This window comes from Oryctolagus cuniculus, chromosome 12 (genome assembly GCF_051225735.1).
Source record: "Oryctolagus cuniculus isolate XC-2025 breed Fujian yellow rabbit chromosome 12, ASM5122573v1, whole genome shotgun sequence".
Lineage (NCBI taxonomy): Eukaryota > Metazoa > Chordata > Mammalia > Lagomorpha > Leporidae > Oryctolagus > Oryctolagus cuniculus.
The window spans coordinates 44,295,526-44,322,195 of NC_142878.1; the positions used below are offsets into that span (position 1 = coordinate 44,295,526).

At 42.3% G+C, this 26,670-nt stretch overlaps 1 protein-coding gene and 1 pseudogene across 24 annotated transcripts in view; one reads left to right on the forward strand and one right to left on the reverse strand.

Moving 5' to 3' along the window:
• HECTD1 (HECT domain E3 ubiquitin protein ligase 1) overlaps positions 1 to 26,670 on the forward strand; it is a 101,417-nt gene that overhangs the window by 22,922 nt on the left and 51,825 nt on the right. For all 23 annotated transcript variants that reach the window (XM_008269476.5, XM_008269479.5, XM_008269477.5 and 20 more), the window contains exons 3-12: positions 4,507 to 4,741; positions 10,991 to 11,218; positions 14,343 to 14,624; positions 14,725 to 14,995; positions 17,163 to 17,239; positions 17,325 to 17,423; positions 21,772 to 21,886; positions 22,445 to 22,619; positions 24,769 to 24,907; positions 25,096 to 25,266. In XM_008269476.5, coding sequence (XP_008267698.1) covers positions 4,507 to 4,741; positions 10,991 to 11,218; positions 14,343 to 14,624; positions 14,725 to 14,995; positions 17,163 to 17,239; positions 17,325 to 17,423; positions 21,772 to 21,886; positions 22,445 to 22,619; positions 24,769 to 24,907; positions 25,096 to 25,266 — 1,792 coding nt within the window. The remainder of the gene's footprint in view (positions 1 to 4,506; positions 4,742 to 10,990; positions 11,219 to 14,342; positions 14,625 to 14,724; positions 14,996 to 17,162; positions 17,240 to 17,324; positions 17,424 to 21,771; positions 21,887 to 22,444; positions 22,620 to 24,768; positions 24,908 to 25,095; positions 25,267 to 26,670) is intronic.
• LOC100352953 (HCLS1-associated protein X-1 pseudogene) lies at positions 8,665 to 9,718 on the reverse strand (annotated as a pseudogene). Its single transcript, XR_016217910.1, has one exon. The product of XR_016217910.1 is annotated as an HCLS1-associated protein X-1 pseudogene (transcript).

Consider the following 26,670-nt stretch of genomic DNA (forward strand, 5'->3'; position numbering starts at 1 on the left):
CACAGAGAACCAAGAGACCAAAAGTCTTACGCATAGCTGTGTTTTTCTGCTGCTTCTCTGTGATGTAAATATATCATTGAAAAAATATGAAAGGCTTGTAAATTACCTGCCTGTGTAAGTGGTAAGATAAAGAGAGAGCATCTGTGTTTATCTCTAGCACATGAAGTCAAGCTGTTGGAGAAACTGGGCAGCAGTGTTAAATGTCGGATGTTTTATGGAGGGGCTGGCGCTGTGGCACAGAGGGTTAACTCCCTGGCCTGAAGCACCGGCATCCCATAGGGGCACTGGTTCAAGACCTGGCTGCTCCACTTCTGATTCAGCTCTCCGCTATGGCCTGGGAAGGCAGCAGAAGATGGCCCAAGTCCTTGGGCCCCTGCACCCACGTGGGAGACCTGCAAGAAGCTCTTGGCTTCTGGTTTCAGATCGGCACAGCTCTGTCCATTGCGACTAATTGGAGAGTAAACCATCGAATGGAAGACCTCTCTCTCTCTCTCTCTGCCTCTCCTCCCTCTGTGTAACTCTGACTTTAAAATAATAAATAAAGTAAATCTTTAAAAAAAAAAAAGATGTTTTATGGAAGAGTGTGGTGTTGGGATGGGATGACTACTATATATGTGAAGAAACCAAAGGATACACTTTTGAAAATCTATGCTGAAAGAGGTGAAAGGAAGTTAATGAAAAATAAGACAGACTGCAAAAATCTGAAATGAAGATCTTGATTTTGTTTTGGAAGAGTGAGTCTGTGAGTGTCACAGTTCTACTAAATAATATGCTGATCATGAAATGAGCAAATATCTCACAATGAACTGAAAATTGAGGGAACTGTGATTATACAACAGATTGGCTGTAGAAATTTAAGGAAAGACATGGCAATAAATTTCTGTTTTCAGATCTGTGGTGATATAATGTCTGCTGGTCATGAAGCAGACATTCTGACAGGTTTGCAAAGGTCATTACTAATGAAGATCTTATTCCTGAACAAGTCTGTAATGCTGATAAAATCCCACTCTTTTGACATTATTGCCTCAGAAACACACTGACTATAGCTGATGACAGAGTTCCTGCAGGAATTCAAGATGCTGTGCTGAGAGGTGCTAATTCATCAGGCACACATAAGTGTAAACATGCTGTGATAGGCGAAAGCTGTGTCCTTGTTTTAGAGGATTGCATTTCTTACTCGTCAATTAGTATGCTCATGAAGAGGCATGGGGCACTAGAGGCATTTTTTCTGATTGGTTTCATAAACATTTGGGACCCATGGCTGGTGCTCAGTGCAGGAATGTTGGATAGAGTGTTGACTGCAAGATTTTGTTATTCCTTGGCAACTATTCTGCTAATCCTCCAGCTGAATTCTCACCAAAAATAATGTGTATGCCTTGTACTTTCTCTTAAATATGATCAGGTATCCTGAACATCAATAAAGAGTAAACATAAAAACCCTTTCTTGAATAACATGGAACCAGGAAAGAACAGAGGTATGGGTATGGAAAATATTCAAAAGGAGTTTAGCATGAAGGATGCATACGTACATACTGTTTCCAGCTCTTGGAACACAGTGACTAAGGAAACCTTAGTGCATTTGTTGCACAACTTCTGGCTTGCGACTGTGGTTAGCAATGATTATGAACAAGGGAGAGTCTGAAGATCCTATATATGCAGTGAGAAAAGTGATATCTGGGGCTGGGACAGGCCAAAACAAGGAGCTTCTTCCCAGTCACCAGTGTAGGTACAGGGACCCAAATACTTGGGACATTTTCCACTACTTTCCCAGGCGCGTTAGCAGAGAATTGGATCAGATGGAGTAGCCAGCACTCAAACTGGCACCCATATGGGATACTGGCCTGACAGGCAGCAGCTTTATTGCTCTGCTAGAGTGCCAGCTCCAGTAACCTTTTAATCAAAGCACACATCATGGGTAGAGATTAAAAGCTTGTCATGTCTGTGGTTTAACAGTTAATGCAGATGTTCTGGTGATGGTGTCTGTTTAGGTACTCTGAGCATTTCATTTTTTTTCACTGTTATTATTTTTTACTGGTAAGTATATGTGAAGAAGTATAAGGAAATGATTACTTGTTGGTAACAAATTCAGAGTCAGAAATGGTGGTGATGCCACCAACCACAGATTGTCCATATAGTCGGCAGAGAAAGTGCTAACTCAGTGTACATAAACTTTTATTTATGCACAGAACTATTAGAGATATGGTATAAGGAAGAGCCAGTGTTGTGCCACAATGGGTTAAGCCACTACTCGGGACAGTGGCATGCCATATCAGAGTTCTGATTCAAGTCCTGGCTGCTCCACTTCGAATCCAGCTCCCTGCTAATATGCCAGGGAAGGCAGTGGAGAATGGCCCAAGTATTTGGGTCCCTGCCATCCATGTTGGAGATCTGGATTGAGTTCTGGTCTCCTGCCTTTGGCCTGGCATGGCCCCAGCCGTTGCAGGCATTTGAGTTACTGGCTCCTGCCTGACTTCAGCTTAGCCCAGCATTAGCTATTGGCAGCCATTTGGGGAGTGAACAAGAAGATGGAAGATATCTTTCAGTCTTTTTCTGATGCTCTGCCTTTCAAGTAAATACGTAAATCTTTTTAAAAAGTGAACATACTGTATATTCATGACAGACTATATATGTTTTGTTTTTAAAGATTTATTTTTATTTATTTGAAAGAGTTACAGAGAAAGGTAGAGACAGAGAGTTTTTCCATCTGCTGGTTCACTCCCTAAATGGCAACAACAGCCAGAGCTGAGCTGATCTGAAGCCAGGAGTCAGGAACTTCTTCCAGGTCTCCCATGCAGATGCAGGAGCCCAAGGACTTGGGCCATCTTCTGCTGCTTTCCCAGGCCATAGCAGAGAGCTGGATCAGAAGTGGAACAGCCGAGACTTGAAACTCGAACAAGCACCCACATGGGATACCGGTGCTGCAGGCCAGGGCTTTAACCCACTGTGTCACAGTGCTAGCCCCAAGAGGTACTCAACTTTTAGACTAAATTTTAATAAAAGCTGATGGAAAAAGACTTGCTCTGAGATGTTGAGGGTATTACTACCTTTTGTATTATCTATAGCTGTAGCCTATGCAGAGAAGTTAGAATAATATTTTTGACCTCACTTAACAAATTTCTACTAAAGGTAAATTATGGATTTTTTTCTAAGTTTTATTAATTTATTTGGTAAGGAGAATGACAGAGACAGAGACTCTTCCACTGACTGCTTCACTTCATCTGTTGGTTCACTTCCCGAGTGCCTGCAGTAGCTGAGGCTGGGCTAAGCTGAAGCCAGAGGCCCAAAACTTCATGACACATGGGTGTCAGGGACTAAAATAGTTGAGCCATTTACTCCTGGGTGTTCATTATCAGGAAGCTGTATCAGCAGTGCAGACTGGACTCATACCTAGGCCCTCTGATAATGGAATCGTGGAAAGCCAAGCAGTGGTTCAACTGCCCACCTCTCATATTTTAAGTGTTCGTTAAATATTACTGATATCTTACAATCCTGTCTTTAAAATTTTTTAAATTATTTTTTAAGTGTGTTACTTGAGAGGCAAAGAGATATCCCACCTGCTGGTACATTTCCCAAATGCCTGCAATAGCTAGGGCCAGACCAGGCTCAAGACAGGAGCCCAGAACTCAATGCAGATCTCTAACATGGGTAGTGCAGGGACCCAGGTACTCCAGCCATTATCTTTACCTCCCATGGTACACATTAGCAGGAGGATGGAATTGAAAATGGAACCAGGATTTGAACCCTGCTATTCAGTATGGGATTTGGGTGTTCCAGGTGGTATTTTAATTGCTGCTCTAAGTGTCTGCCCCATGAATTTCTATTTTTGATAAAACTGTCTTACACAAATTTGTGTATTAGGCATTAGACTTTTCAGTATGATACTGGATACTTACTGAGCTAAGTGTTTAATATGTATATATGTAATTTTAATAAATCTTCATAACAACCATATAAAGTATTGTTTGGATATTATCTTTGCTTTACAAATGAAGAAATAAGCTCAGAAAGGTTGCACAGCTGTTGTTTAATGCTTTACCCTAGTCTTTTAGATGACAAATCAGTGCTTGTAAAATACAAATTGAGCAATGAATGCCCCTGGCCTTCAGGAACTTTTATGTAAATAAGGAAACAAATTGATATATTAAACAGTATGTACCCTGTTTTTATGAGGTTTTGGGAACATGAAAATACCATTTAACTGTTTGGGTAGGTTAGGAAAAATTTTACAGAGGAGCTAATGTTTGAGCTGAGTATTGAGTAAGAATTTTCTTTAACATGGTTTCAAGTTAATGCTGCTACTTGGTTTCCAACTTGTTATTTTTAGCAATGATGAAGTTGGTTAAGTATTGTTCTGAAAGCAAAAACAATGTAAGAAATGTGTAATAATTATTCAGGTACAGTATTGAACATAATGTTATATTTGTTACAGCTTTTTATTTATTATCTAGATAATATTTTATGTTAAGAATTTACAAATCCTAATGTAAAGGATTTCTTTCACTACAGATGTCCTCCTCGCACTTTCTTACCAGCACTCTGCAAAATTTTTCTTGATGAAAGTGCTCCAGACAATGTGTTGGAAGTGACAGCCCGTGCCATTACATACTATCTGGATGTGTCTGCAGAATGCACCCGGCGGATTGTTGGGGTAGATGGAGCTATAAAAGCACTTTGTAATCGTTTGGTTGTAGTTGAACTTAACAACAGGACTAGCAGAGACTTAGCTGAACAGTGTGTAAAGGTAAGTTTTATTTGTTGGCCAATTTGAACATGAGAGAATAAAAAAATGTGTTTTACTCCAACAATTTTTTCTTTTTTCTTTTTGGACTGGCAGAGTTAGACAGTGAGCAGTGAGAGAGAGAGACAGAGAGAAAGGTCTTCCCTCTGCTGGTTCACCCCCCAAATGGCCGCTACAACTGGCACGCTTCGCCGATCAGGAGCTAGGTACTTCCTCCTGGTCACCCATGCGGGTGCAGGGCCCAAGCATTTGGGCCGCAGAGAGCTGGACTGGAAGAGGAGCAACTGGGACAGAATCCGGCACCCCAACCGGGACTAGAACCCGGGGTGTCAGCGCCACAGGCGGAGGATTAGCCTAGTGAGCCGCGGCACTGGCCCTGAAACAATTTTTTCATCATTGATAATACGTTGTTGAGAGTAGTTTAGATCAGTGATAATCATAGTCTTCTGGAATCAAAAGAAGTCCAGTAGAACTTCAGAAAAATCACCTTTAAAAATTTTTAATATTTTTATTTGTTCTCATTTCTTTGAAAGGTAGAGCAACAGAGAGACAGATAATGAGAGAAACATATAGGAGACAGGCATTGTGGCATAGCAAGTTAAGCAGCCATCTGCAATGCCGGAAACCCATTTGAGCACTGGTTCAAGTCCTGGCTGTTCCACTTCTGATCCAACTCCCTGCTAATGTGCTTGGGAAAGCATTGGAGGATGGCCCAAGTGCTTGCACCCTTGCACCCATGTGGAAGCCTGGTAGAAGCTCTGGCTCCAACGTGAACCAGCTGATGGAAGATTCTCTTTCTCTGTTTCCTCCCCCTCCCTCCCTGCCTCTCCCTCCCTCCCTCCCTACCTCCCTTCTTCCCTCTCTTTCTAACTCTTTCAAGTAAATAAATAAATACATCTTCCATCAACTGTTTTCCTCCCCTAGATGCCTGTAACAACTGTGAGACAGGAGCTTGGAGCTCCTTCTCAGTCTCCTTCATGGGTGACAGGAACTAAGTTCTTGAGCCATTCTTTGGCTGTGTCCCAGAGTGCACATTAGCATGAAGCTGGATCAGAAGATTCTGGTGTTCTTTTCTTTTTTAGATTTATTTATTTATTTGAAATTTGAAAGAGAGTGAGAGAGACAGTGAGAAAGAGAGAGACAGAGATCTTCCATCTGCTGGTTAACTCTCCAAATGGCCACAGCAGCCAGGCTGAGCCAGACTGAAGCTAGGATCCAGGCACTGTGTCTAGGTCTCTCACTTGGATGGCAGGGGCCCAGGTACTTGAGCCATCTTCCCATTCTTTCTCAGGTGCATTAGCAGAGAGCTGAATTGGAACAGCTGGAACTGGAACCTGGCAGTGGTTTAACCTGCTGTGCCACAATGCTGGCCCTGTTTGTTATTCTTTTTTTTCTTTTGAAGGGGAGGAATTTTTCTTTTTCTTTTTCTTTCTTTTTTTTTTTTTTTTTTTAGTTTTATTGTATTTCTTTGAAAGGCAGAGTTAGAGAGGTAGACAGAAAGAGAGGTCTTCCATCTGCTGGTTCACTCCCCAAATCCCTGCAACAACCAGGGCTGGGCTGAAGCCAGGAGCCAGAAACTTCTTTTGGGTCTCCCACGTCGGTACAGGGGCCCAAGGATTTGGAGCATCTTCTACTGCTTTCCCAGGCCATAGCAGAGAGCTGGATCAGAAGAGAAGAAGCCTGGACTAGAATGGCACCCATATGGGATGTAGGCGGAGGATTAGCCTACTACACTATGGCGCCAGCCCCAAGGAATTTTTTTAAAGATGTATTTATTTAACCAAGTGTAACATAGTATAACCAAGTAACAACCATACCGCTGGCCCTAGTTGTTATATTTTTTTAATCTCAGTTAATGTAAAACAGTTCTCCCCTCTTTTTTTCCCCCTCTGTGATACTGCCCTTTTTGTGGAATGTTCCACATTCTAGATTTGTTTGGTTGGTCATGTTTAATTTCAATTTGAAAATTTTATTTGCAAGGTTCTGTATAGGTGATATTGAGTAGTTAGTTCTTACTGCAGCACATCAGAAGGCATAGTATTTTAAGTCCCATTATTGGGGATTTGCCATTTGAAAAATAAAACATTCAAAGCAAAGTCCGCTTTTAACTATTCATAGCCAGACTCTTAGAAAGAACAATAAGGGGGAAAAACCCCTCGGTGGGCATTGTGGCACAGCTGGTTAAGCTACAGCATGCAACACCAACATCCTATGTGGGTGCTGGTTTAAGTTCTGGCTGTTCTGCTTCCAATCCAGGAACTCCCTGCTAATGCACCAGAAAGCAGCAGAAGATGCTTGGGGAGGTGTTTGGGCCCCTGCCACCCACATGGAAGACCTCGATGGGGCTTAGGACTCTGGGCTCCTGGCTTCAGCATGGCCATTAGAGCCATTTGGAGAGTGAACCAGTGGATGGAGGATTATCTCCCTCTCTCTCTCTCTCACTGTCTGTTCCTCTCTCTCTAACTCTGCCTTTCAAAAAAATAAGTCATTGAAAAAGAAAGAGCAATAAGAGGTTCACACTTTCGCACTTAATCACTCTTCAGCCCATTAAAATCAGTTTTGTATTTGACTGTACTTCAAAATGTTCATGGAAAATAGAATAAAAGGTATATTTATTTTGTGCAAAACAATTTGAAGAATTCATAATTTTTTAAATTGTGCATCTTTCCATAAGGTGTTCTTACGGATTTATTTATTTGAAAGGCAGAGTAAACACAGACATTCCATTCACTGGTTCACTCCCTGAATGGCCAGGACAGCCAGGGCTGGGCCAGACTGAAGCCAGAAACTCCATCTAGGTTTCCCACATAGGTGACGGGGGCCCAAATATTTGGGTCATCTTCTGCTGCCTTCTCAGGTGCGTTTGCAGGAAGCTGGATCAGAAACAGAGCAATGAGCTAACACTCCAGTATGGGATGCTGGCATTGCAAGTGGCAACTTAACCCACTAGCACTAAAACGCTAGCACCCATGAAATTTTTGGAATACTCTTGTATTACTCTCCTTGAAACTGAAGAAAAACAAGTCAGGAGTGACATCCTGTTGTCAAACTCTGTGGTTCATTTGTAGCACTTAACTTACAGGATCCTGGTAGTCTTTGACCTAACTATTTCATTGTTTTTAAACCTTGTCTTCTTGATTCTGTCACACTTTGCTACTTTTTTTGTTTGTTATCTTTTCCTTTGCATATTCTTCATTCTTAAATGACAGTAGTTTTTGAGGTTCTGTTTTTATCTTAAAATTATTTATGGGGGTCAGTGCTGTGGCTCACTTGGGTAATCCTCCACCTGCGGTGCTGGCATCCCATATGAGCATCGGGTTCTAGTCCTGGTTGCTCTTCCAGTCCAGCTCTCTGCTGTGGCCTGGAAAGGCAGTGAAGGATGGCCCAAGTCCTTGGTCCCTGCACCCGCACCCAGGAAGAAGCACCTGGCTCCTGGCTTCGGATCGGCGTAGTTCTGGCTGTAGCGGCCATTTTGGGGGTGATCCAACGGAAAGAAGATCTCTCTTTCTCTTTCTCTCACTGTCTAACTCTGTCAAATAAAAAAATTATTTATGTTTTGCTTCTGGATCATCTTATATATCAGTTCAGTGCCATTTATGTCTATTCCCCTCACCTTTATTTCTAGCCCTCATCTCTCTCTTGAGTTATAGTCTCCATAGTAAAGGGTCTGCTGGATATATCTACCTGGATGTTTGAATTCTTTATCTTTCCTTAACAGGTAAATGTCTACTTTGGTAATTAGCTAAAGCTCCCACCCAGGCACTCGACACAGAAACCTATGCTTTATCCTTTATTTTCTTTCTTCTACTCTATTCATGTAATTGGTAATCAAGTCCTTTTCTAATTCATTTAAAAATTATATTTAAAAGATTTATTTATTTGGGACTGGTGTTGTGGCACTGTCATGTGTTGAGCTGCTACTTTTTTTTTTTTTTTTTTTTTTTTTTTAGCATAAATAGAGGTTTTATTGGTCAGTCTGGGTGGGTGACACACTGACCTGCCCCAGCCTCCTGGTGCACACACCCAAGCCCCTAAAGTGGGCAGGAGAAGCAGCCCAGTTCGCTGATGGTGGGCAGTGCAGGGGGACCTGGAGACCCTTGAGGGGTAACAAGGCTACCGGGACCGGGACCAATGTCCTAGGAACAAATCCAGGATGGAAAAGGCATCATCCAGAGATGGAGACCTCGGTAATTCTGGATCGCCTCTCGGACTGCCGTCTGCCTCCTGCCGGGTCACCGTGGTCTCCGAGCGGCCCTCACTGTCCACCACAGTCTGGCGTTCCTCCACGGCCCCGTCTGGCTTAGTGATCTTGGTCACAGAGATACTCTTGAAATAGGATTTGGGCTGAGGCTGCAGAACTGGGCCAAGACCCTCCTGGGAAACCTGGGAATCAAGATCGTTGTCCTCTCTGGCCCGGGGATGGGGAGTCACAGGCCACACATCATCAAACCTGTGGAAAGGCCTCTGGGAGCCCCAGTCTGCTGCTGGGTTGGAAGACTCAGTTCCTGCATCACTCTCCATAGCCCCCCCAAAGATCCTGGGCTGGTGGCTATCTGGGTACTTAAGCATTGAGTCTCGAAGCGTCTGTCCCCGCTGTGGTCTCTCACCAGCCGGCTCTGACTCGGGACCTGGAAGCTCGGGAGCATGGGAAGGCAAGGTCCAGGCCCCCATCTCGCTGAAGATGCTATTGAAATCCCGGACTAGGTCATCAAAGCCGGAGTTATCATGGCAACGCATCCCTCCTCCCGGACTGAAATTGAAGCTGAATCCAAATTCCTCCGGGGGTTGGGAACCAGGAAACCTGGAGCTCCCATGGCCCCATGTGGCTTCTTCCTCTTCTTCATCATCCTCATCTTCATCTCGAGTCATCCCTCCAAAGAAGGGATCTCTGTGGCTCTGAGGTGCAGAAAAGCCGAAAAAGCCCCGGAAGAGGTCAAAGAGGCTCATTCCCGTGTTGGGACTCGAACCTTTTTGAGCTGCTACTTTTGACAACTGCATTCCATACTGAAATACTTATTAGCGTCCCAGCTGCCCTGCTGCTTATTCAGCTTCCTGGCCGTCTGGGAAGGCACCAGAAGATGGCCCAAGCACTTCCTGGCTTCAAATGGTCCAGACTTCACTGTTGCAGCCATCTAGGGAAAAATCCAGCAGGTGGAAGATCTCATCTCTTTTCCTCTCTCTGTCACTCTGCCTTTCATATAAATTGTTTAAACATTATTTACTTGTTTGTTTGTAAGGCAGAATGAGAGAGGGGGAGAGATCTTCCATCCACTGGTTCATTCCCCAAATGCCCACAACAGCTGGGGCTAAGCCAGGAACTTGATCTGGTTCTCCCATTTGTGTGATAGGATCCCAAGTACTCCAGCCATCATATGCTGCTTCCTGGAGTCATTAGTAGGAGCCTGGATTGGAAGAGGAGCTAGGTCTCAGTACCAGGCAGCTCTGATAAGCGATGCAGATATCCTAAGCAGTCGTTCAACCTGCTGTGTCGTAATACCTGCCTCTATGTGTTAGTTTTTGTTATCCTGAGCCTTCGACAAGCCTTACTCTCTCTTAAATACTAATGCCTGAATTTTTACATTTGCCTACAAACTCTCACTATACCTTATTCTTCAACTAATTACAAGCTAGAATTTCGATTGTATTGTTTCCCTTCTTGAACATTTTTCATATAAGATAGTCTAAATTTCTGATATGCCTCTAAGATTGATGAACTGAATTTAGCTCTTCAGTTGTACTTTATCACCTTAAACATCTACATAATTTAGAAAATAAAGTTAATTTTTAATGTTTTGATATTTATAGACTGAATGTGAAGATGATGATGAGTAGTAGTAAGAAGCATTTACTCAACTTTCTTCACCAGTGTCGAGGAACTTACAAGCTTTTGCTAAATTATTTGTAGCTCCTTAGATTGCTGTGTAGATTTCATCATTTAAACCTGCTGTGTCCAATGTGATAATTATTGAGCACTGCAAATTAAATTGACGTGCTGTAGGGATAAAATATATTCTTAAATGGAGTTGTGAAGACAATATGTAAAAGAACCTAAGCGATAGAAACAATTTTTTATATCGAATGAATGTTGAAATGCCTTAAATAGATTGGGTTAAATAAAATATATTACTGAAATTAACTTCACTGTACCTTTTTTAAAGTGACTAATAGATTGAGGGGTCATTATGTTTTTGTGATTCTAGAAAATTAATGTTAGACTTGTACTCTTTTATTAATTTTGTTTTACTGTTGTAGGTTTTAGAACTGATATGTACTCGTGAGTCAGGAGCAGTCTTCGAGGCTGGTGGTTTGAACTGTGTACTTACCTTCATTCGTGATAGTGGTCACCTGGTGCATAAAGATACCTTGCACTCTGCCATGGCTGTGGTATCAAGACTCTGTGGCAAAATGGAACCTCAAGATTCTTCTTTAGAAATTTGTGTGGAATCTCTGTCTAGTTTATTGAAACATGAAGATCATCAGGTAAATAATTTTCTGTTGTATGCTTTCAGTTTCCAAAAAAAAGTGGTTTTCTTAATGTTCCCTATTTATAAATGATACACTGAAACTTGGAATTTTCACTTAATGAAGTAGAGATTTTTCTCATCTTCTCTTTTTCTCACTAGGATCTCTAGTAATCTCTTTTTGGGGGGCATCAAAGTATGGGTTTTTTTAATTATAAAAAATTATATGTTTATTCTTGAAATTTAAATGTTATAGAAATACACTCGTTTTATAGTTGGACTTGCTCTTAGTGTGACTGTTGAATCCACACAGTTTTGTTGACTTGAAATTAGATCAATCTTACTAAAGTAACGTAGCATGAACTTCTGTGTAAACCTTTGTAGAATTAGCCTAACCTAGAAAATAAAACTAGAGTTTAATACCATTTTACTATTCATATATTATTTTCAGATGCTATTTGTAGATTTTCTTGGCATAAAGTTTTGCCTAGTAATACTTAATATTTCTGAGCTTTCATTGCCCATTTGGATTTTTTTTTTTTTTTTTTTTTTTTTTTTTTTTTTTTTTTTGACAGAGTGGACAGTGAGAGAGAGAGAGACAGAGAGAAAGGTCTTCCTTTGCCATTGGTTCACCCTCCAATGGCCACCACGGCCGGTGCGCTGCAGCCGGCGCACCGCGCTGATCCGATGGCAGGAGCCAGGTGCTTATCCTGGTCTCCCATGCGGGTGCAGGGCCCAAGGACTTGGGCCATCCTCCACTGCACTCCCTGGCCACAGCAGAGAGCTGGCCTGGAAGAGGGGCAACCGGGACAGAATCCGGTGCCCCGACTGGGACTAGAACCCAGTGTGCTGGCACTGCAAGGCGGAGGAGGATTAGCCTAGTGAGCCGCGGCGCCGGTGCCCATTTGGATTCTTATTATGTGTTATATAAGCTGACATAATGAGATCTAGGTACCATTGTCCCTATTTTAAAATATTTTTTAAACATTTTATTTAGACATAACTAGAATATTCCACCTACTGGTTCCATTCACCAAATAACTAATAGCAGGGCCATGCCAAAACCAAGAGCATGGTCTCCTATGTGGGTGACAAGGACCCAAGAACTTGATCCATCACGTACTACCTCCCAGGGTATGTGTTATCTGGAAGCTGGAATCAGAAACAAAGCAGGGACTAAAACGAGGGGACTCAAATATGGGATATGGATGTCTCAAGTGTTCTATTAAATGCTGTAGCAAATGGCCGATCCTGTTATTTCTGTTTTATAAATGAAGGAACTAAAGACTGCAGTACTTATATAATCTGACGTAGTTAGTAGATATGGAGCCATGATTCAAATTCAGATAATATACTTTATCACTTTGTTACAACTGCCTTTTTTTTTTTTTTTTTAAAATATTGATTTTATTTATTTAAAAGGTAGTTATAGGGGCTGGTGCCATGGTGTAGCAGATAAAGCTACTGTGTGCAGAACCGGCATCCCATGTGGGCATTGGTTCAAATCCTAGCTGCTCCACTTCTGATTCATCTCTACTATGGCCTGGGAAAGCAGTATAAGATGGCCCAAGCCTTTGGGCCCCTGTACCCACGTGAGAAACCCAAAGAAGCACCTGGCTTCAGATCGGCCCAGCTCCAGCCATTACAGCAATTTGGGGAGTGAATCAGCGGATGGAAGACCTTTCTGGCCGGCACCGTGGCTCACTAGGCTAATCCTCCACCATGCGGCGCCGGCACACTGGGTTCTAGTCCCGGTCGGGGCGCTGGATTCTGTCCCGCTTGCCCCTCTTCCAGGCCAGCTCTCTGCTGTGGCCCGGGAGTGCAGCGGAGGATGGCCCAAGTGCTTGGGCCCTGCACCCCATGGGAGACCAGGATAAGTACCTGGTGCCAGCTGCAGCGGCCATTGGAGGGTGAACCAATGGCAAAGGAAGACCTTTCTCTCTGTCTCTCTCTCTCTCACTATCCGCTCTGCCTGTCAAAAAAAAAAGGGGGAGGGGTATCACTGTGGTGTAGCAGGTAAAGCCGCTGCCTGCAGTGCCAGCATCCCATATGGGCGCCGGTTCAAGACCAGCTGCCCCACTTCCAATCCAGCTCTCTGCCATGGCCTGGGAAAGCAGTGGAAGATGGCCCAAGCCCTTGGGCCCCTGCACCTGTGTGAGAGACCCAGAAAAAAGCTCCAGGATCCTGGCTTCAGATCAGCCTAGCTCCAGCCGTTGCAGCCATCTGGGGAGAGAACCAGCAGATGGAAGATCTCTTTCTCTCTGCCTCTGCCTATGCCTCTGCCTCTCTGTAACTCCATCTTTCAAATAAATAAATAAATATTAAAAAAAAAAAAGACCTTTCTCTCTCTCTCTCTCTCTCTGTGTCTGCCTCTCTATAACTCTGCCTTTCAAATAAATAAATAAATTTTTAAAAAGAAAAGAAAAATAAAGTTACAGAGAGAGGGAGAGATAGAGAGACCTTCCATCCACTGGTTCACTCCTCCAAATGGCCACAGTGGCCAGACTGGGTCCTGCCAAAGCCAGGAGCCAGGAACTTCATCTGAGTCTCCCACATGGCTGCAGGGACCCAGGCACGTGGGCCATCTTCTGTTGCTTTCCCAGACACATTAGCAGGGAGCTGGATTTGGGACTTCAGCCCGTGTACATATGGGATGCCAACGTTGCAGGTGGCAGCTTAACCCCTATTCCACAATGCTGGCCCCAGAACTGCCTTTTTTTTTTTTTTTAAGATTTATTTATTTATTTGAGAGGAAGTTACAGACAGAGAGAGAAACAGAAAGAGAGGTCTTCCATCTTCTGGTTCACTCCCCAAATGGCTGCAACAACTGGAGCTGGGCTGATCCAAAGCAAGGATCCAGGAGTTTCTTCTGGGTCTCCCATGTTGGTGCAAGGGCCCAAGTACTTGGGTCATCTTCCACTGCTGTCCTAGGCCATCTGCAGGGAGCTGGATCGCAAGTGGAGCAGCCAGGACTCAAACCATTGCCCAGATGGAGTGCCAGTGCCATAGGCAGAGGCTTAGCCTACTATGCCACAGTGCCAGCCCCACATTTGCCTGTCTTATAGTGTGATTGTTGAAATGATTATTAGTATTATCTCTTTTGAGATAAATTTTATCCATGTGTGTATTCTTCACACATTTAGGTTTCAGATGGAGCTCTGCGATGTTTTGCATCACTAGCTGACCGGTTTACCCGTCGTGGTGTAGACCCAGCTCCATTAGCCAAGCATGGATTAACTGAAGAGCTGTTATGTCGAATGGCTGCTGCTGGTGGTACTGTATCAGGACCATCATCAGCATGCAAACCTGGTCGAAGTACCACAGGAGCGCCTTCCACAACTGCAGATTCCAAATTGAGTAACCAGGTGTCAACAATTGTAAGTCTGCTCTCAACACTTTGCAGAGGCTCTCCAGTAGTAACACACGTAAGAATGTTTTTGAATCTTTGCTTTTTAATTTTTCAGAAGGTAGTATTTTAAATGTAACAAATATATTAAATTGTTTTCCCTCCTTTTCTCTTTTCAGGATCTCCTGAGGTCAGAGCTTCCAGATTCAATTGAAAGTGCATTACAGGGTGATGAAAGATGTGTGCTCGATACCATGCGCTTGGTTGACCTTCTTTTGGTGCTATTATTTGAAGGACGTAAGGCTTTGCCGAAGTCTAGTGCTGGATCCACAGGCAGAATTCCAGGACTTCGGAGATTGGATAGTTCCGGGGAGCGCTCACATCGGCAGCTTATAGACTGTATTCGAAGTAAAGATACTGATGCACTTATAGATGCAATTGACACAGGAGGTCAGAAAATACTTTTTAAAGTGCGAAACCTATGAGATAAAATTCACAGGCAATTTCTTATTTCTGTTTTTGGGTAGTATTCTCAGCAGTTGTGACAAATAACAGAATAGCCAGTCCTCAGTCTCCTCCCCTCCATGTTCATAATTAGGTGTCAGCCTGTTGCCTGGTAAGACTTGAATAAATGCCTGTTGAGTGAGTAAAACTTAAAAAGCAGAGAGACAGATAGAGATCTTCTGTATTCTTACTCCCCAAATGTCTACAACAGCCAGTGTACTGATGAGACCAAAGCCAGAAATCCAGAATTCCATCTGAGACTCCCAAGTGGGTGGTAGGAACCCAGGTCCTTCAGCCATCATGTGCTGCCTCCAGGATTCACGTTAGCAGGAAGGTGGATGGCAAGTGGAGCAGTTGGGATATGGTTCGGTTCGGATTCGAACCAGGTACTCCTAATATGGGATGTGGGTGTCTCAAACAGTGATTTAAGCAGCTGAGTAAAATGCTTTCAACATATATAGTAATTTGTTTAAACTGCTGTATCAGGTAATAACCAAATAAAAATTTGTGGAAGACATTTCTACATAATCTAACTTTTGTCTTCTGTCAGAGATTGTAGATTAGCCTCATTTTAAAATTTTATTTTCTGATGTTTATTTTCATCTACTTGAAAGAGAAAGGGAGAGAATTCTTCCATCTGCTGGTTCACTCTCCAAATGCCTGCAATAGCCAGGGCTGGGCCAGACAGAATCCTGAAGTCAGGAACTACATCCAAGTCTCCTACATGGGTGGCAGGGACCCAAGCACTCGATTCATCATCATTTTTTAAAAATATATTTATTTATTTAGATGTCAGAGCTACAGAAAGAGAGGTCTTCCATCTGCTAGTTCATTCCCCAGGCAGCCCCAATGGCCAGGGCTGTGCCAGGCTGAAGTCAGGAGCTTCGTTTGGGTCTCCCATATTGTTGGCAGGGGCCCAAACACTTGGGCCATCCTTTGCTGCTTTTCCCAGGCCATTAGCAGGGAGCTGAATCGAAAGTGGAGTAACCGGATACAAACCAGTGTCCATATGGGGTATAGACATCGCAAGTGGTGGCTCTACTTGCTACACTACATTGGCCCCTTGATTCATCTTTTTATGGTTCCTATAATGCATTAGCAGGAACCTGAATCAGAAACGGAGTAGCTGCGATGTGAATTGGCACTCTGATACGGGATGCAGGCAACCCAACTGGCAGCTTAACTCACTGCTACAACGTCTGCCTCAGGTTCTTTTTAAAAGAATTAAGTAATTTTCACTTTATTTGAGAGAGAGATTTTTCATCTGATCTGCTGGTTCTCTCCCCAAATGACCACAGCAGCTGGGGTTAGACTGCTGAAACCAATATGAATCTCCCATGTGTGGGTGCCAAGGGCCCAATTACTTGAGCCATCACTCAGTGGAATCAGAAACAGTGCTGGGACTTGAACCCAGGCACTCTGATATGGAATGTAGATATCCCAACTGCTGCACCCTACGCTTCTTTCTAGATTAACTAACTTCTTTTCCAATTATGATAGAACTAGTACCCTGTACCCTGTTGAACTGTGACAATTTCATTTTTTCCTTGCTTGTTTCCTGTTTGTTATTTATTTATTTATATGAAAGGCAGAGTGACAGAGAAAGGAATAGAGACAGATTTTCCATCTGGTAGTTCACTCTACAAATGACCGCAATGGCTGAAGCTGGCATAGGCTGAAGCCAGGATCCAGATATTCCATGAGTGTCATGTGGGTGACAGGTACCCAAACACTTGGGCCATCATCTGCTCCTTTCCCAGGCACATTAGTAGGGAACCAGATTATAATCAGGCCAGCTGGGACTCAAATTGCTGCTCCTATATGGGATGCTGGCGTTTTAACCAACACTTAACCAACTGTGTAACAATGTCAGACCCATTTCCTGTTTTTTAAGCCTGAGAACTGTATGAATCCTTAGTGATTTAAAACTTTTAGAGTACTTTTTATTTGCCAACCTTAGGTCTGCTGATTAATTGAGCTCACTATTTAAAAGTCTTTTGGTCCTTAGTGGATTATTAATAACAATCTCTAAATGGTTCAAACCTTAGAAAAATTCAATATTATTTTATTGAGATTTAATATAAGTTGCTTTGTTTTTCATTTGTACTTTCAGCCTTTGAAGTAAATTTTATGGATGATGTGGGTCAGACTCTGTTAAACTGGGCCTCTGCTTTTGGAACTCAGGAAATGGTAAGCTAATAAACAAAAATTAATGTTTTAAATCAAAGATAGACATACCAATAAAGCAATTTTATGATTCTTTATCATTTTACAGGTAGAATTTCTTTGTGAGAGAGGTGCTGATGTAAATAGGGGTCAAAGGTCATCATCATTACATTATGCTGCATGTTTTGGAAGACCTCAAGTAGCAAAGGTAAAAATACAGGTTTTAAAAATTATGAATTTGCAGCATTTACATGGTTAAAACATTATAATGATATAAAAACTTACATTCTGGTAAGTGCTGGTTCCACGTCACCTCTGCTCCATTCCTTCTTCTCCACTATCAATGCGCTGTTTGATTTTTTTTTTTTAAGATTTATTTATTTGAAAGTAGAGTTACAGAGACAAGAAGAGATAAAGAGCTTTCATCTGCTGGTTCATTCCCAAAATGGCCGCTACGGCTGGGGCTGGGCCAGGCTGAAACCAGTAACCAAGAGCATCTTCTGGATCTCCCACGTGAGTGCAGGGACCCAAGGACTTCTGCCATCCTCTGCTGCTTTCCTAGATGCATTAGCAGGGAGTTGCATCAGAAATGGAATAGCCGGGACTCTTAACTGGTGTCTGTATGGGATGCCAGCATTGTAGGTCGTGGGTTAATCCATTATGCCACAACATATGGCCCCTATAAAAGTTTTAAATTACATATTTATTTGACAGAGAGGTTGTCCAGGTGCTAGTTCACTGTCCAAATGTTTGCAGCAGCCAGAACTAGCCAGGCAAAATCTAGAAGCCCTAGAATTCTTTCTGGGTCTCCCATGTCAGTGACAGGGATCTAAGTACTTGAGCTGTTACCTGCTGCCTCCAAGGGTGCCTATTAGTAGGGAAGCCTAAACCCAGACACTCACATAAAGGATAAGGACATCCCAAGTGGAGTCTGTTTTTGTTTGTTTGTTTTAGATTTATTTATTTATTTGAAAGGTGTAGTTAGAGAGAAGGAGATAGAGAGAGAAAGGTTTTTCTATCTGGTTTATTCCCCCAGATGGCCACAACAACTAGGGCTGGGTGAGGCTGAAGCCAGGAGCTTTTTCTGGGCCTCCCAGGTAGGTGGCAGGGCCCAAGGGATTGGGCCATTTTCTTTTCCAAGCACATTAGTTGGGAGCTGTATTGGAAGTGTAACAGCCAGGACTTGAACTGGCACGCATATGGGATGGTGGCTCAACCTGCTGTGCCCCAGTGCAGGTCCCCAAAATAGGGTCTTTTATTTTTTTTTTCATAAAAATTTTATTTAGGGGCCGGCGCCATGGCGCAGTAGCTTAATCCTCTTCCTGCAGTGCCAGCATCCCATATGGGCGCCAATTCTAGTCCCGGCTGCCCCTCTTCAGATCCAGCTCTCTGCTGTGGCCTGGGAAAGCAGTAGAAGATGGCCCAAATCCTTGGCTCCCTGCACCCACGTAGGAGACCTGGAAGAGGCACCTGGCTCCTGGCTTCAGATCATTACAGTTCTGGCCATTGTGGCCATATGGGGAGTGAACCAAAGGGTAGAAGACTTTTCTCTCTGTCTCTCCCTCTCACTGTCTGTAACTCTACCTCTCAAATAAATAAATAAAATTTCTCTAAGTGGCCTCAATAGCCAGAGCTGGACCAATCCAAAACCTGGAGTCAGGAGCTTCTTCCAAGTCTCCCACGCGGGAGCTGAGGCCCAAGTGCTTAGGCCACCTTCTGCTTCCCCAGGTCATAGCAGAAAGCTGGATTGGGTGAGGAGCAGCTGGGACTAGAACTGGCGCCCATAAGGGATGCTAGCACCGCAGGCAGAGGATTAAGCTACTGTGCCACAGTGCCGGACCCCCAACTGGGATTTCTTTTTTTTTTTTTAATTTGAAAGAGAGCCTCTTTTTTTTTTTTTTTTTTAAAGATTTATTTATTTATTTATTTATTTGAAAGAGTTAAACAGAGAGAAGGAGAGGTAGAGAGAGATCTTTCATCCCCTGGTTTACTCCCCAATGGGCTACAATTGCCAGAGCTGTGCTGATCTGAAGTGAAGAGCCAGGAGCTTCTTCCAGATATCCCACGTGGGCTCATGGGCCCAAGAGCTTGGGCCATCTGCTGCTTTCACAGGCCATAGCAGAGAGGTGGATTAGAAGTGGAGCAGCCAGGGTCTTGAACTGGCACCCATTTGGGATGCTGGCACTGCAGGCGGCAGCTTTACCTGCTATGCCACAGTGCTGGCCCCTGGACCTCAATTTCTTTAACTTTAAGATGGATTCTCCAAAATCCTTTGTAATCTAAAAGTCTAGAGTAATGATTCTTTTGTATGAACAGAAATAACAGAAATATGAAGGTACTTCCAAAAGTTTATGGAAAGATAGAATTCTAAAAGTTTACATTGGTGTAAAAAATGTGGAAATTCATGTTTTTTTCCATTACATGCATTTTCCACAAACCTTCTGGAAACCACTTAGATACATAAACTTACTTATTTTCAGGAGTAAGAAATGTTCGTTAACAGGTTACTAGTTGAATAAACTTGTAGTACATCCATACAAGGCAAAGATACAAATGTAAGAAAGTTCTCTGTATAGTAACAGGGTCCAATATATACTGCTAAGTGCAAGCAGTGTATATTAATTATATAAGAAAAGGGAGAAACAATTCTGTTTGCTTTTACTTGAATGTTAGGAAAGGCTGAAAACATAAACAAACTTATAAAAAACTAATTAAAGACAACTTAAGGGGCAGGCCTTTGGTATAGTGATTCAGATCCCATTTGAGGGCCGGCGCTGCGGCGTAGCAGGTAAAGCCACCATCTGCAGTGCCGGCATCCCATATGGTGCTGGTTTGAGACTTGGCTGCTCCACTTCCAATCCAGCTCTCTGCTGTGACCTAGGAAAGCAGTGGAAGATGGCCCAAGTTCTTGGGCCCCTGCACCCATGTGGGAGACCCGGAAGAAGCTCCTGGCCCTTGGCTTCGGATCGGCGCAGCTCTGGCCATTGTGGCCAGTTGGGGAATGAACCAGTGGATGGAAGACCTCTCTCTCTGCCTCTCCTTCTCTCTCTGTGTAACTTTCAAATAAATAAATCAATCTTTTTAAAAAAAAAAAGACAGTTATTGGTGACATTTTGATCAGAGAATTAACTTTACAGTTGGCATTGTATAGTAAATATTAAAGGTTGATTACTTCTTAATTTAATGGTTGGATCAGTCTATACTGCTGCTAAGAATGAGAGTTCAAGTTGATCTATGATCTTGGTATTTTTATTTTTTATTTATTTATTTTTAAAGATTTATTTATTTACTTGGAAGGCATAGTTACAGACAAAGAGAGAGACAGAGAGATCTTCCATTCTTTGGTTCACCCACACATGGTCACAATGACCAGGGCCAGGCTAGGTGAAGCCAAGAGCGTCATCAGGGTCTTCCACATGGATATAGAGGTGCAAGTACTTGGGACATCTTTTGCTGCTTTCCAAGGCACATAACCAGAGAGCTGGATCGAAAATGGAGTTGCCAGGACTCATGGCACCCATATAGAATGCTGTCACTGCATACAATGGCTTAACCCATTGCACCACAATGGTGGTCCTTCGTGGCTCTATTAGTAAAGAAATTGGGGGACTGGCACTGTGGCACAGTGGATTAAAGCCCACATCAAGCAGTCCTGGCATCCCATATGGGCACCAGTTCAAGTCCTGTCTGTTCCACTTCTGACCCAGCTCCCTGCTAATGTGCCTGGGAAAGCAGCAGAGGATGGACCAAGTCCTTGGGCCCCTACACACATGGGATACCTGGAAAAAGCCTGGTTCTTGACTTCATTTCGACTCAGTTCTGACCTTTGTGGCTCTTAGGGGAGTGAACCAGTGGATGGAAGACCTCCCTCTCTCTCTCTGTACCTTTCTATAACTCTTTCAAATTAGTAAAATAAGTCTTTTTGTTTGTTTGTTTCAAAAAAAAGAAATTGGGAGGAAGAATTTGATGAAGGTGACAGATTCAGATTGTAACATAATTTAATTTGAAAGATAATCAGAATTATAAGTTTTCAAGATATGAATAGGCTGCTTTTAAGATAAGTGAAAGGGCCGGCGCTGCGGCTCAATAGGCTAATCCTCCACCTAGCGGCGCTGGTACACCGGGTTCTAGTCCCGGTCGGGGCGCCAGATTCTGTCCCGGTTGCCCCTCTTCCAGGCCAGCTCTCTGCTGTGGCCCGGGAGTGCAGTGGAGGATGGCCCAGGTGCTTGGGCCCTGCACTCCATGGGAGACCAGGAGAAGCACCTGGCTCCTGGCTCCTGCCATCGGATCAGCACGGTGCGCCGGCCACAGTGCACCAGCCTCGGCAGCCATTGGAGGGTGAACCAACAGCAAAAGGAAGACCTTTCTCTCTTTCTTTCTCTCTCACTATCCACTCTGCCTGTCAAAAAAATAAAAAAAAAAGATAAGTGAAAGGTAGAGATCTGTATTGGTAGCTGCATGATTTAATCAATTTAATCGCTCGAAAATTTAGATTGCAAGGTTGTCAAAGAAGATATGATATTGTTTTATTCAAATTTAATACTTTTCTTTTCTAGACTTTGTTACGGCATGGTGCAAACCCAGATCTGAGAGATGAAGATGGGAAAACTCCGTTAGATAAAGCTCGAGAAAGGGGCCATAGTGAAGTAGTAGCTATTCTTCAGTCTCCAGGTGAGTGGTGAATTTTCTTTTTAAGCTATTTGGTATTTTCAGCTTCACTTCTACAAAAGCAGTTTTTTGTAGAAACGTTGCCCTTATACTCATGTAAATGAACTATTCTTAAGAAGTCTAGTAATTACATATATATTCTTTCTATTTGATAAACCTTTAACAACTTTCTCTTCTGTATTCTTTGAGACTGACTGCATGATTCCAGTACAGCCAAATCCCAAAGTTTAAGGGATGTGGGGATATTAGATAAATAATAATTGGATATTGTTTAGATGAAGTAGTTTGACCAAAGATATAAGTTTTTGCAAAGTTGATGAATGCAAAGTCTTTGTGAAATTATTTTTGGAATCACATAGAATATGAAAAATTATCTTCTTAATTTGTTATTCAGCTCACTGAAGGTACAAATGATATTTAGTATTCTTACAGACACTGTTGATATGAAACAATAATTTCAGTGTATTTAGTGACAGTTATAGTTTGGAACTGGGTGTATCTTAGGATTCTTTTCCTTGAGAAGGTTTCCAAATAGGTATTTCTTTTAATACTTCTCTGCAGGTGATTGGATGTGTCCAGTTAATAAGGGAGATGATAAGAAAAAGAAAGATACAAACAAAGATGAAGAAGAATGTAATGAGCCCAAAGGAGATCCAGAAATGGCACCCATATACTTGAAAAGGTTATTGCCAGTGTTTGCACAAACATTTCAGCAAACTATGCTGCCTTCAATAAGGTAATTATTCACATTATTTGTATCTATTAGTTAATTGGTATCAGCTGTATAGTTTTAGTTATCTCTTTTCCAGGATTTGAGATTTTGTTTTTTAAAAAGATTTTCGTTTATTTATTTAAGAAAGAAAGGAGAGATAGATAGCCAGAGAAAGAAAACTCCCATCCACTGTGTCATTCCCTAAATGCCTACAGCGGCTGGGGCTGGACGGGGGCCAAAGCTGAAAGCTGGGAGTGCCATGCATGGTAGGTGGAAGGAACCAAATTTCTTGTGCTAACACCATTGTGGGATGCAGGCATCTTAACCACTAGGTTGAACTCTGACATCTGAGGTTTATTTTAATGTTAAAAAGTTAGAATAAAAATCAGGTTGGAAGTGGGAATTAGCTCTTTTTTTCCTAGTGATCTATCTTAAGGGGTTTGAAATAGCAAGAGGATTAGATTCTTTTTTTTTTTTTTTAATAGTTATTAATTTGAAAGAGTTACAAGAGAGAAGAGAGACAAAGAGAGATCTTCCATTTGCGGGTTCACTCCCCAAATGGCTGCAATGGCTGGGACTGGGCCAGGCCAAAGCCAGAATCCAGGAGCTTCTGCCAGGTCTTCCATGTGGGTCCTTCCAAGGGCCCAAGGTCTTAGACCATCCTTCGCTGCTTTCCCAGGTTCATTAGCAGGGAGTTGAATGGGAAGTGGAGCAGCCAGATCGCAATCCCATGTGGGATGCCAGCGCTGCAGGCAGAGGCTTATCCCACTACACCATAGTGCCAGCCTTAGATTATTGGCTCTTACATAATAGGATAATCTCTTCTCAGTTTGTTGTAATTTATTTTATTTTAAAAGATTTATTTATTTATCTATTTGAAAGGCAGAGTTAGAATTATAGAGAGAGACACAGAGAGACATCTTCTATCAGTTGGTTCACTCCCCAAATGACTACGTTGGCCAGGGCTGCCAGGCTGAAGCCAGGAGCCAGGAGATTCTTCCAGAACTCCTTTGTTGGTGACAAGGGCCCCAAAATTTGGGCCATCTTCCATTGCTTTCCCAGGTACATTAGCAGCGAGCTGGCTCTGAAGTAGAGCAGCTGAGACACAAACAGTTGGCCATATGAGATGCCAGCATTGCAGGCAGTGCCTTAACCTGCTATGCCACATATTTAAATATGTATGTTTTATTTCAAAATTATAGGTTATTTGTTACAAATGTGAGTTTAGCCTGTGTGATTTTATTATCTCCTGCATTCTAAGCAAGGCAGTGAGGGGAAACGAAATGAGGCATGCTAGCTTGTTAACAGTGGGAATATTGTTTTTTAAAGAATTATTTATTTATTTAAAAGGCAGAGTGACATATCTTAAATCCACTGGTTTTCTCCTCAAATAGCCTGAACTGTCAGGACTAGGCCAAGCTGAAGCTTGGATCCCAGAACTTCATTCCGTCTCTCAAGGGTGGTAGGGACCCAAGTACCTGAGCCATCAATACTGCCTTCCTAGGCACATTTACTTCAGCAGGAAGTTGGACTGGAAGCAGAGTAGCCAGGACTTCAACCGTTTCTCAGCTATGAATGTCACAAATGCCACTTAACCTGCTGTGCTACAAAGCCTGCCTCAAAAGTGGGATAATTTTGAGGCATGTGTTTGTTTAAGATCTCTGATTTTCATTTATATGAGGATATAGCTATAATGAACCTGGATTTTAAATTTGACAAAGGACAAGAATACTTTAACTCAAAATTTGTTTTTCATATAAACTGCCAGTTGTTTTAAGTTGTTCATGCTTTATGTTTAGGCCATAAGAAGTTTTAGGTTAGTTACAATTTGGGTTTTCTTTTTGTTGTAATTACTTTTTAGCTGGTATTCTGGAATTATGACTTGTTAATAGTCATGCCAGTTAAATGTAAAATAGAACAGCAAATTCATAGAAATTCTAATGCCAATTTTGATAAGCTCAATATATTAATAGAAAATAAGTGAAATTACCTTAAAAATGAACTTAAGCTCAGCACTCAGTGTTGTGTTAAATTTTTGTGTTCTTTTATTAGTGTACTTTTTTTGACAGTGTATAGAACAATGTTGGATACTTTAGTTTTCATGGATGCATAGTTGAATTTTACTGTTTTTAACCTCAATCTGGCTACATAAGATTCTCTTTTACTTCTTAAGGAAAGCAAGTCTTGCCCTAATTCGAAAAATGATTCATTTTTGCTCTGAAGCACTGTTAAAAGAAGTCTGTGATTCTGATGTTGGTCATAATTTGCCTACAGTACTAGTGGAAATCACTGCAACTGTCCTTGATCAAGAGGTTAGTTACCTTTTATGAAACTTGTGGCTTCAGTTCCCTTTAATAATTATCAGCAAAATAAAAGTTTTGTTCTGATTTCAGTTAATAATTTTGTGCAAATTACTGTTATTTGTCTACTCTAGACAATGAAACATTTTTATTGTTCTCATTTAATTTCCTTGCTCTCATTATACTTTTTTCCCCTCCAGGATGATGATGATGGTCATTTGCTGGCTTTGCAGATCATAAGGGATTTGGTAGATAAAGGTGGTGATATTTTTTTGGATCAGCTAGCGAGGCTTGGTGTAATTAGCAAAGTGTCAACTTTGGCAGGTCCTTCCTCTGATGATGAGAATGAAGAGGAATCAAAACCAGAAAAAGTAAGTCATCTTAGTTTAATGGTTGTAAGATTTACTTTGAGAAAATCTAGTTTAAATTTATTTTGTTTTTTGATAAAATAATGCCAATATGAAAGTTTTATGTTTTTTATTCGTCAATTTTCTTTTTAAAAATTTTATTAATGCAATTTTAATTGTATAGAAGGGTTGCAAATGTGGTTAAAGGCTATCATAGTACCATCTATTTAGATTCACTGGTTAATAACATTTTGCCTCATAGTGCTTTATCATTTTCACAGACACTTGTGTGTGTATGCATTTTTTTTTAAAGATTTATTTATTTTTTTTTGAAAGGCAGAATTACAGAGAGGTAGAGGCAGAGAGAGGTCTTCCATCCACTGGTTCACTCCCCAAATGGCTGCAAAGGCCAGAGCTGGGCCAATCTGAAGCCGGGAGCCAGGAGCTTCTTCCAGGTCTCCCATAGGGTGTAATGACCCAAGAACCTGGGCCATCTTTTGCTGCTTTCCTAGGCCATAGCAGAGAGCTAGATTGGAAGTGGAGCAGCCAGGACTTGAACCGGCACTGCAGGTAGTAGCTTCACCTGCTACTCTACAGCACCAGTCTTGTGTATGCATTTTGAAAATAATAACTGAGGGTATGCTGGTCAGAGTATCCCCCCCCCCTTTTTTTTGATAGGCAGAGTGGATAGTGAGAGAGAGAGAGAAAGGTCTTCCTTTGCCTTTGGTTCACCCTCCAATGGCCGCCACAGCTGGCGTGCTGTGGCCGGCGCACCGCGCTGATCCGATGGCAGGAGCCAGGTGCTTCTCCTGGTCTCCCATGTGGGTGCAGGGCCCAAGAACCTGGGCCATCCTCCACTGCACTCCCGGGCCACAGCAGAGAGAGCTGGCCTGGAAGAGGGGCAACCGGAACAGAATCCAGCGCCCCGATTGGGACTAGAACCTGGTGCGCCGATGCTGCAGGTGGAGGATTAGCCTATTGAGCCGCGGCTCCGGCCAGAGTACCCCCTTTTACACCTAAATACTTTTACACCTCAATACTTCCCAGAAACTCCAGGACATTTACCTAATCCTAGTATAGTTATCAAAATCAGAAAATTCACTGTTTTTATAAAACTACTATCTAACCCAGGACCATATTCAAATTTTACTATTGTCCTTCAGTGTTCTTCCTAGCAGTATTTATGAATATTCAATGAGGCCCAGAGATGTAGTCAATTTACCAGGGTCTTAGATTATTAGCTAGTTGTATATAGAACCCATTGGTTTTTTATCACTACACCTAGATATGGTATAACTTCATTAGTTAAGTGAATTTCTTAAAGTTTTCCCTGCTAAGATTTAATTATAGGTAATTAGTTTTTCAGGGTACATATTAAACTACAAGCCAGTGAATAGTGTGTTCAGGATGTTTAGAGTCTGAATTTGA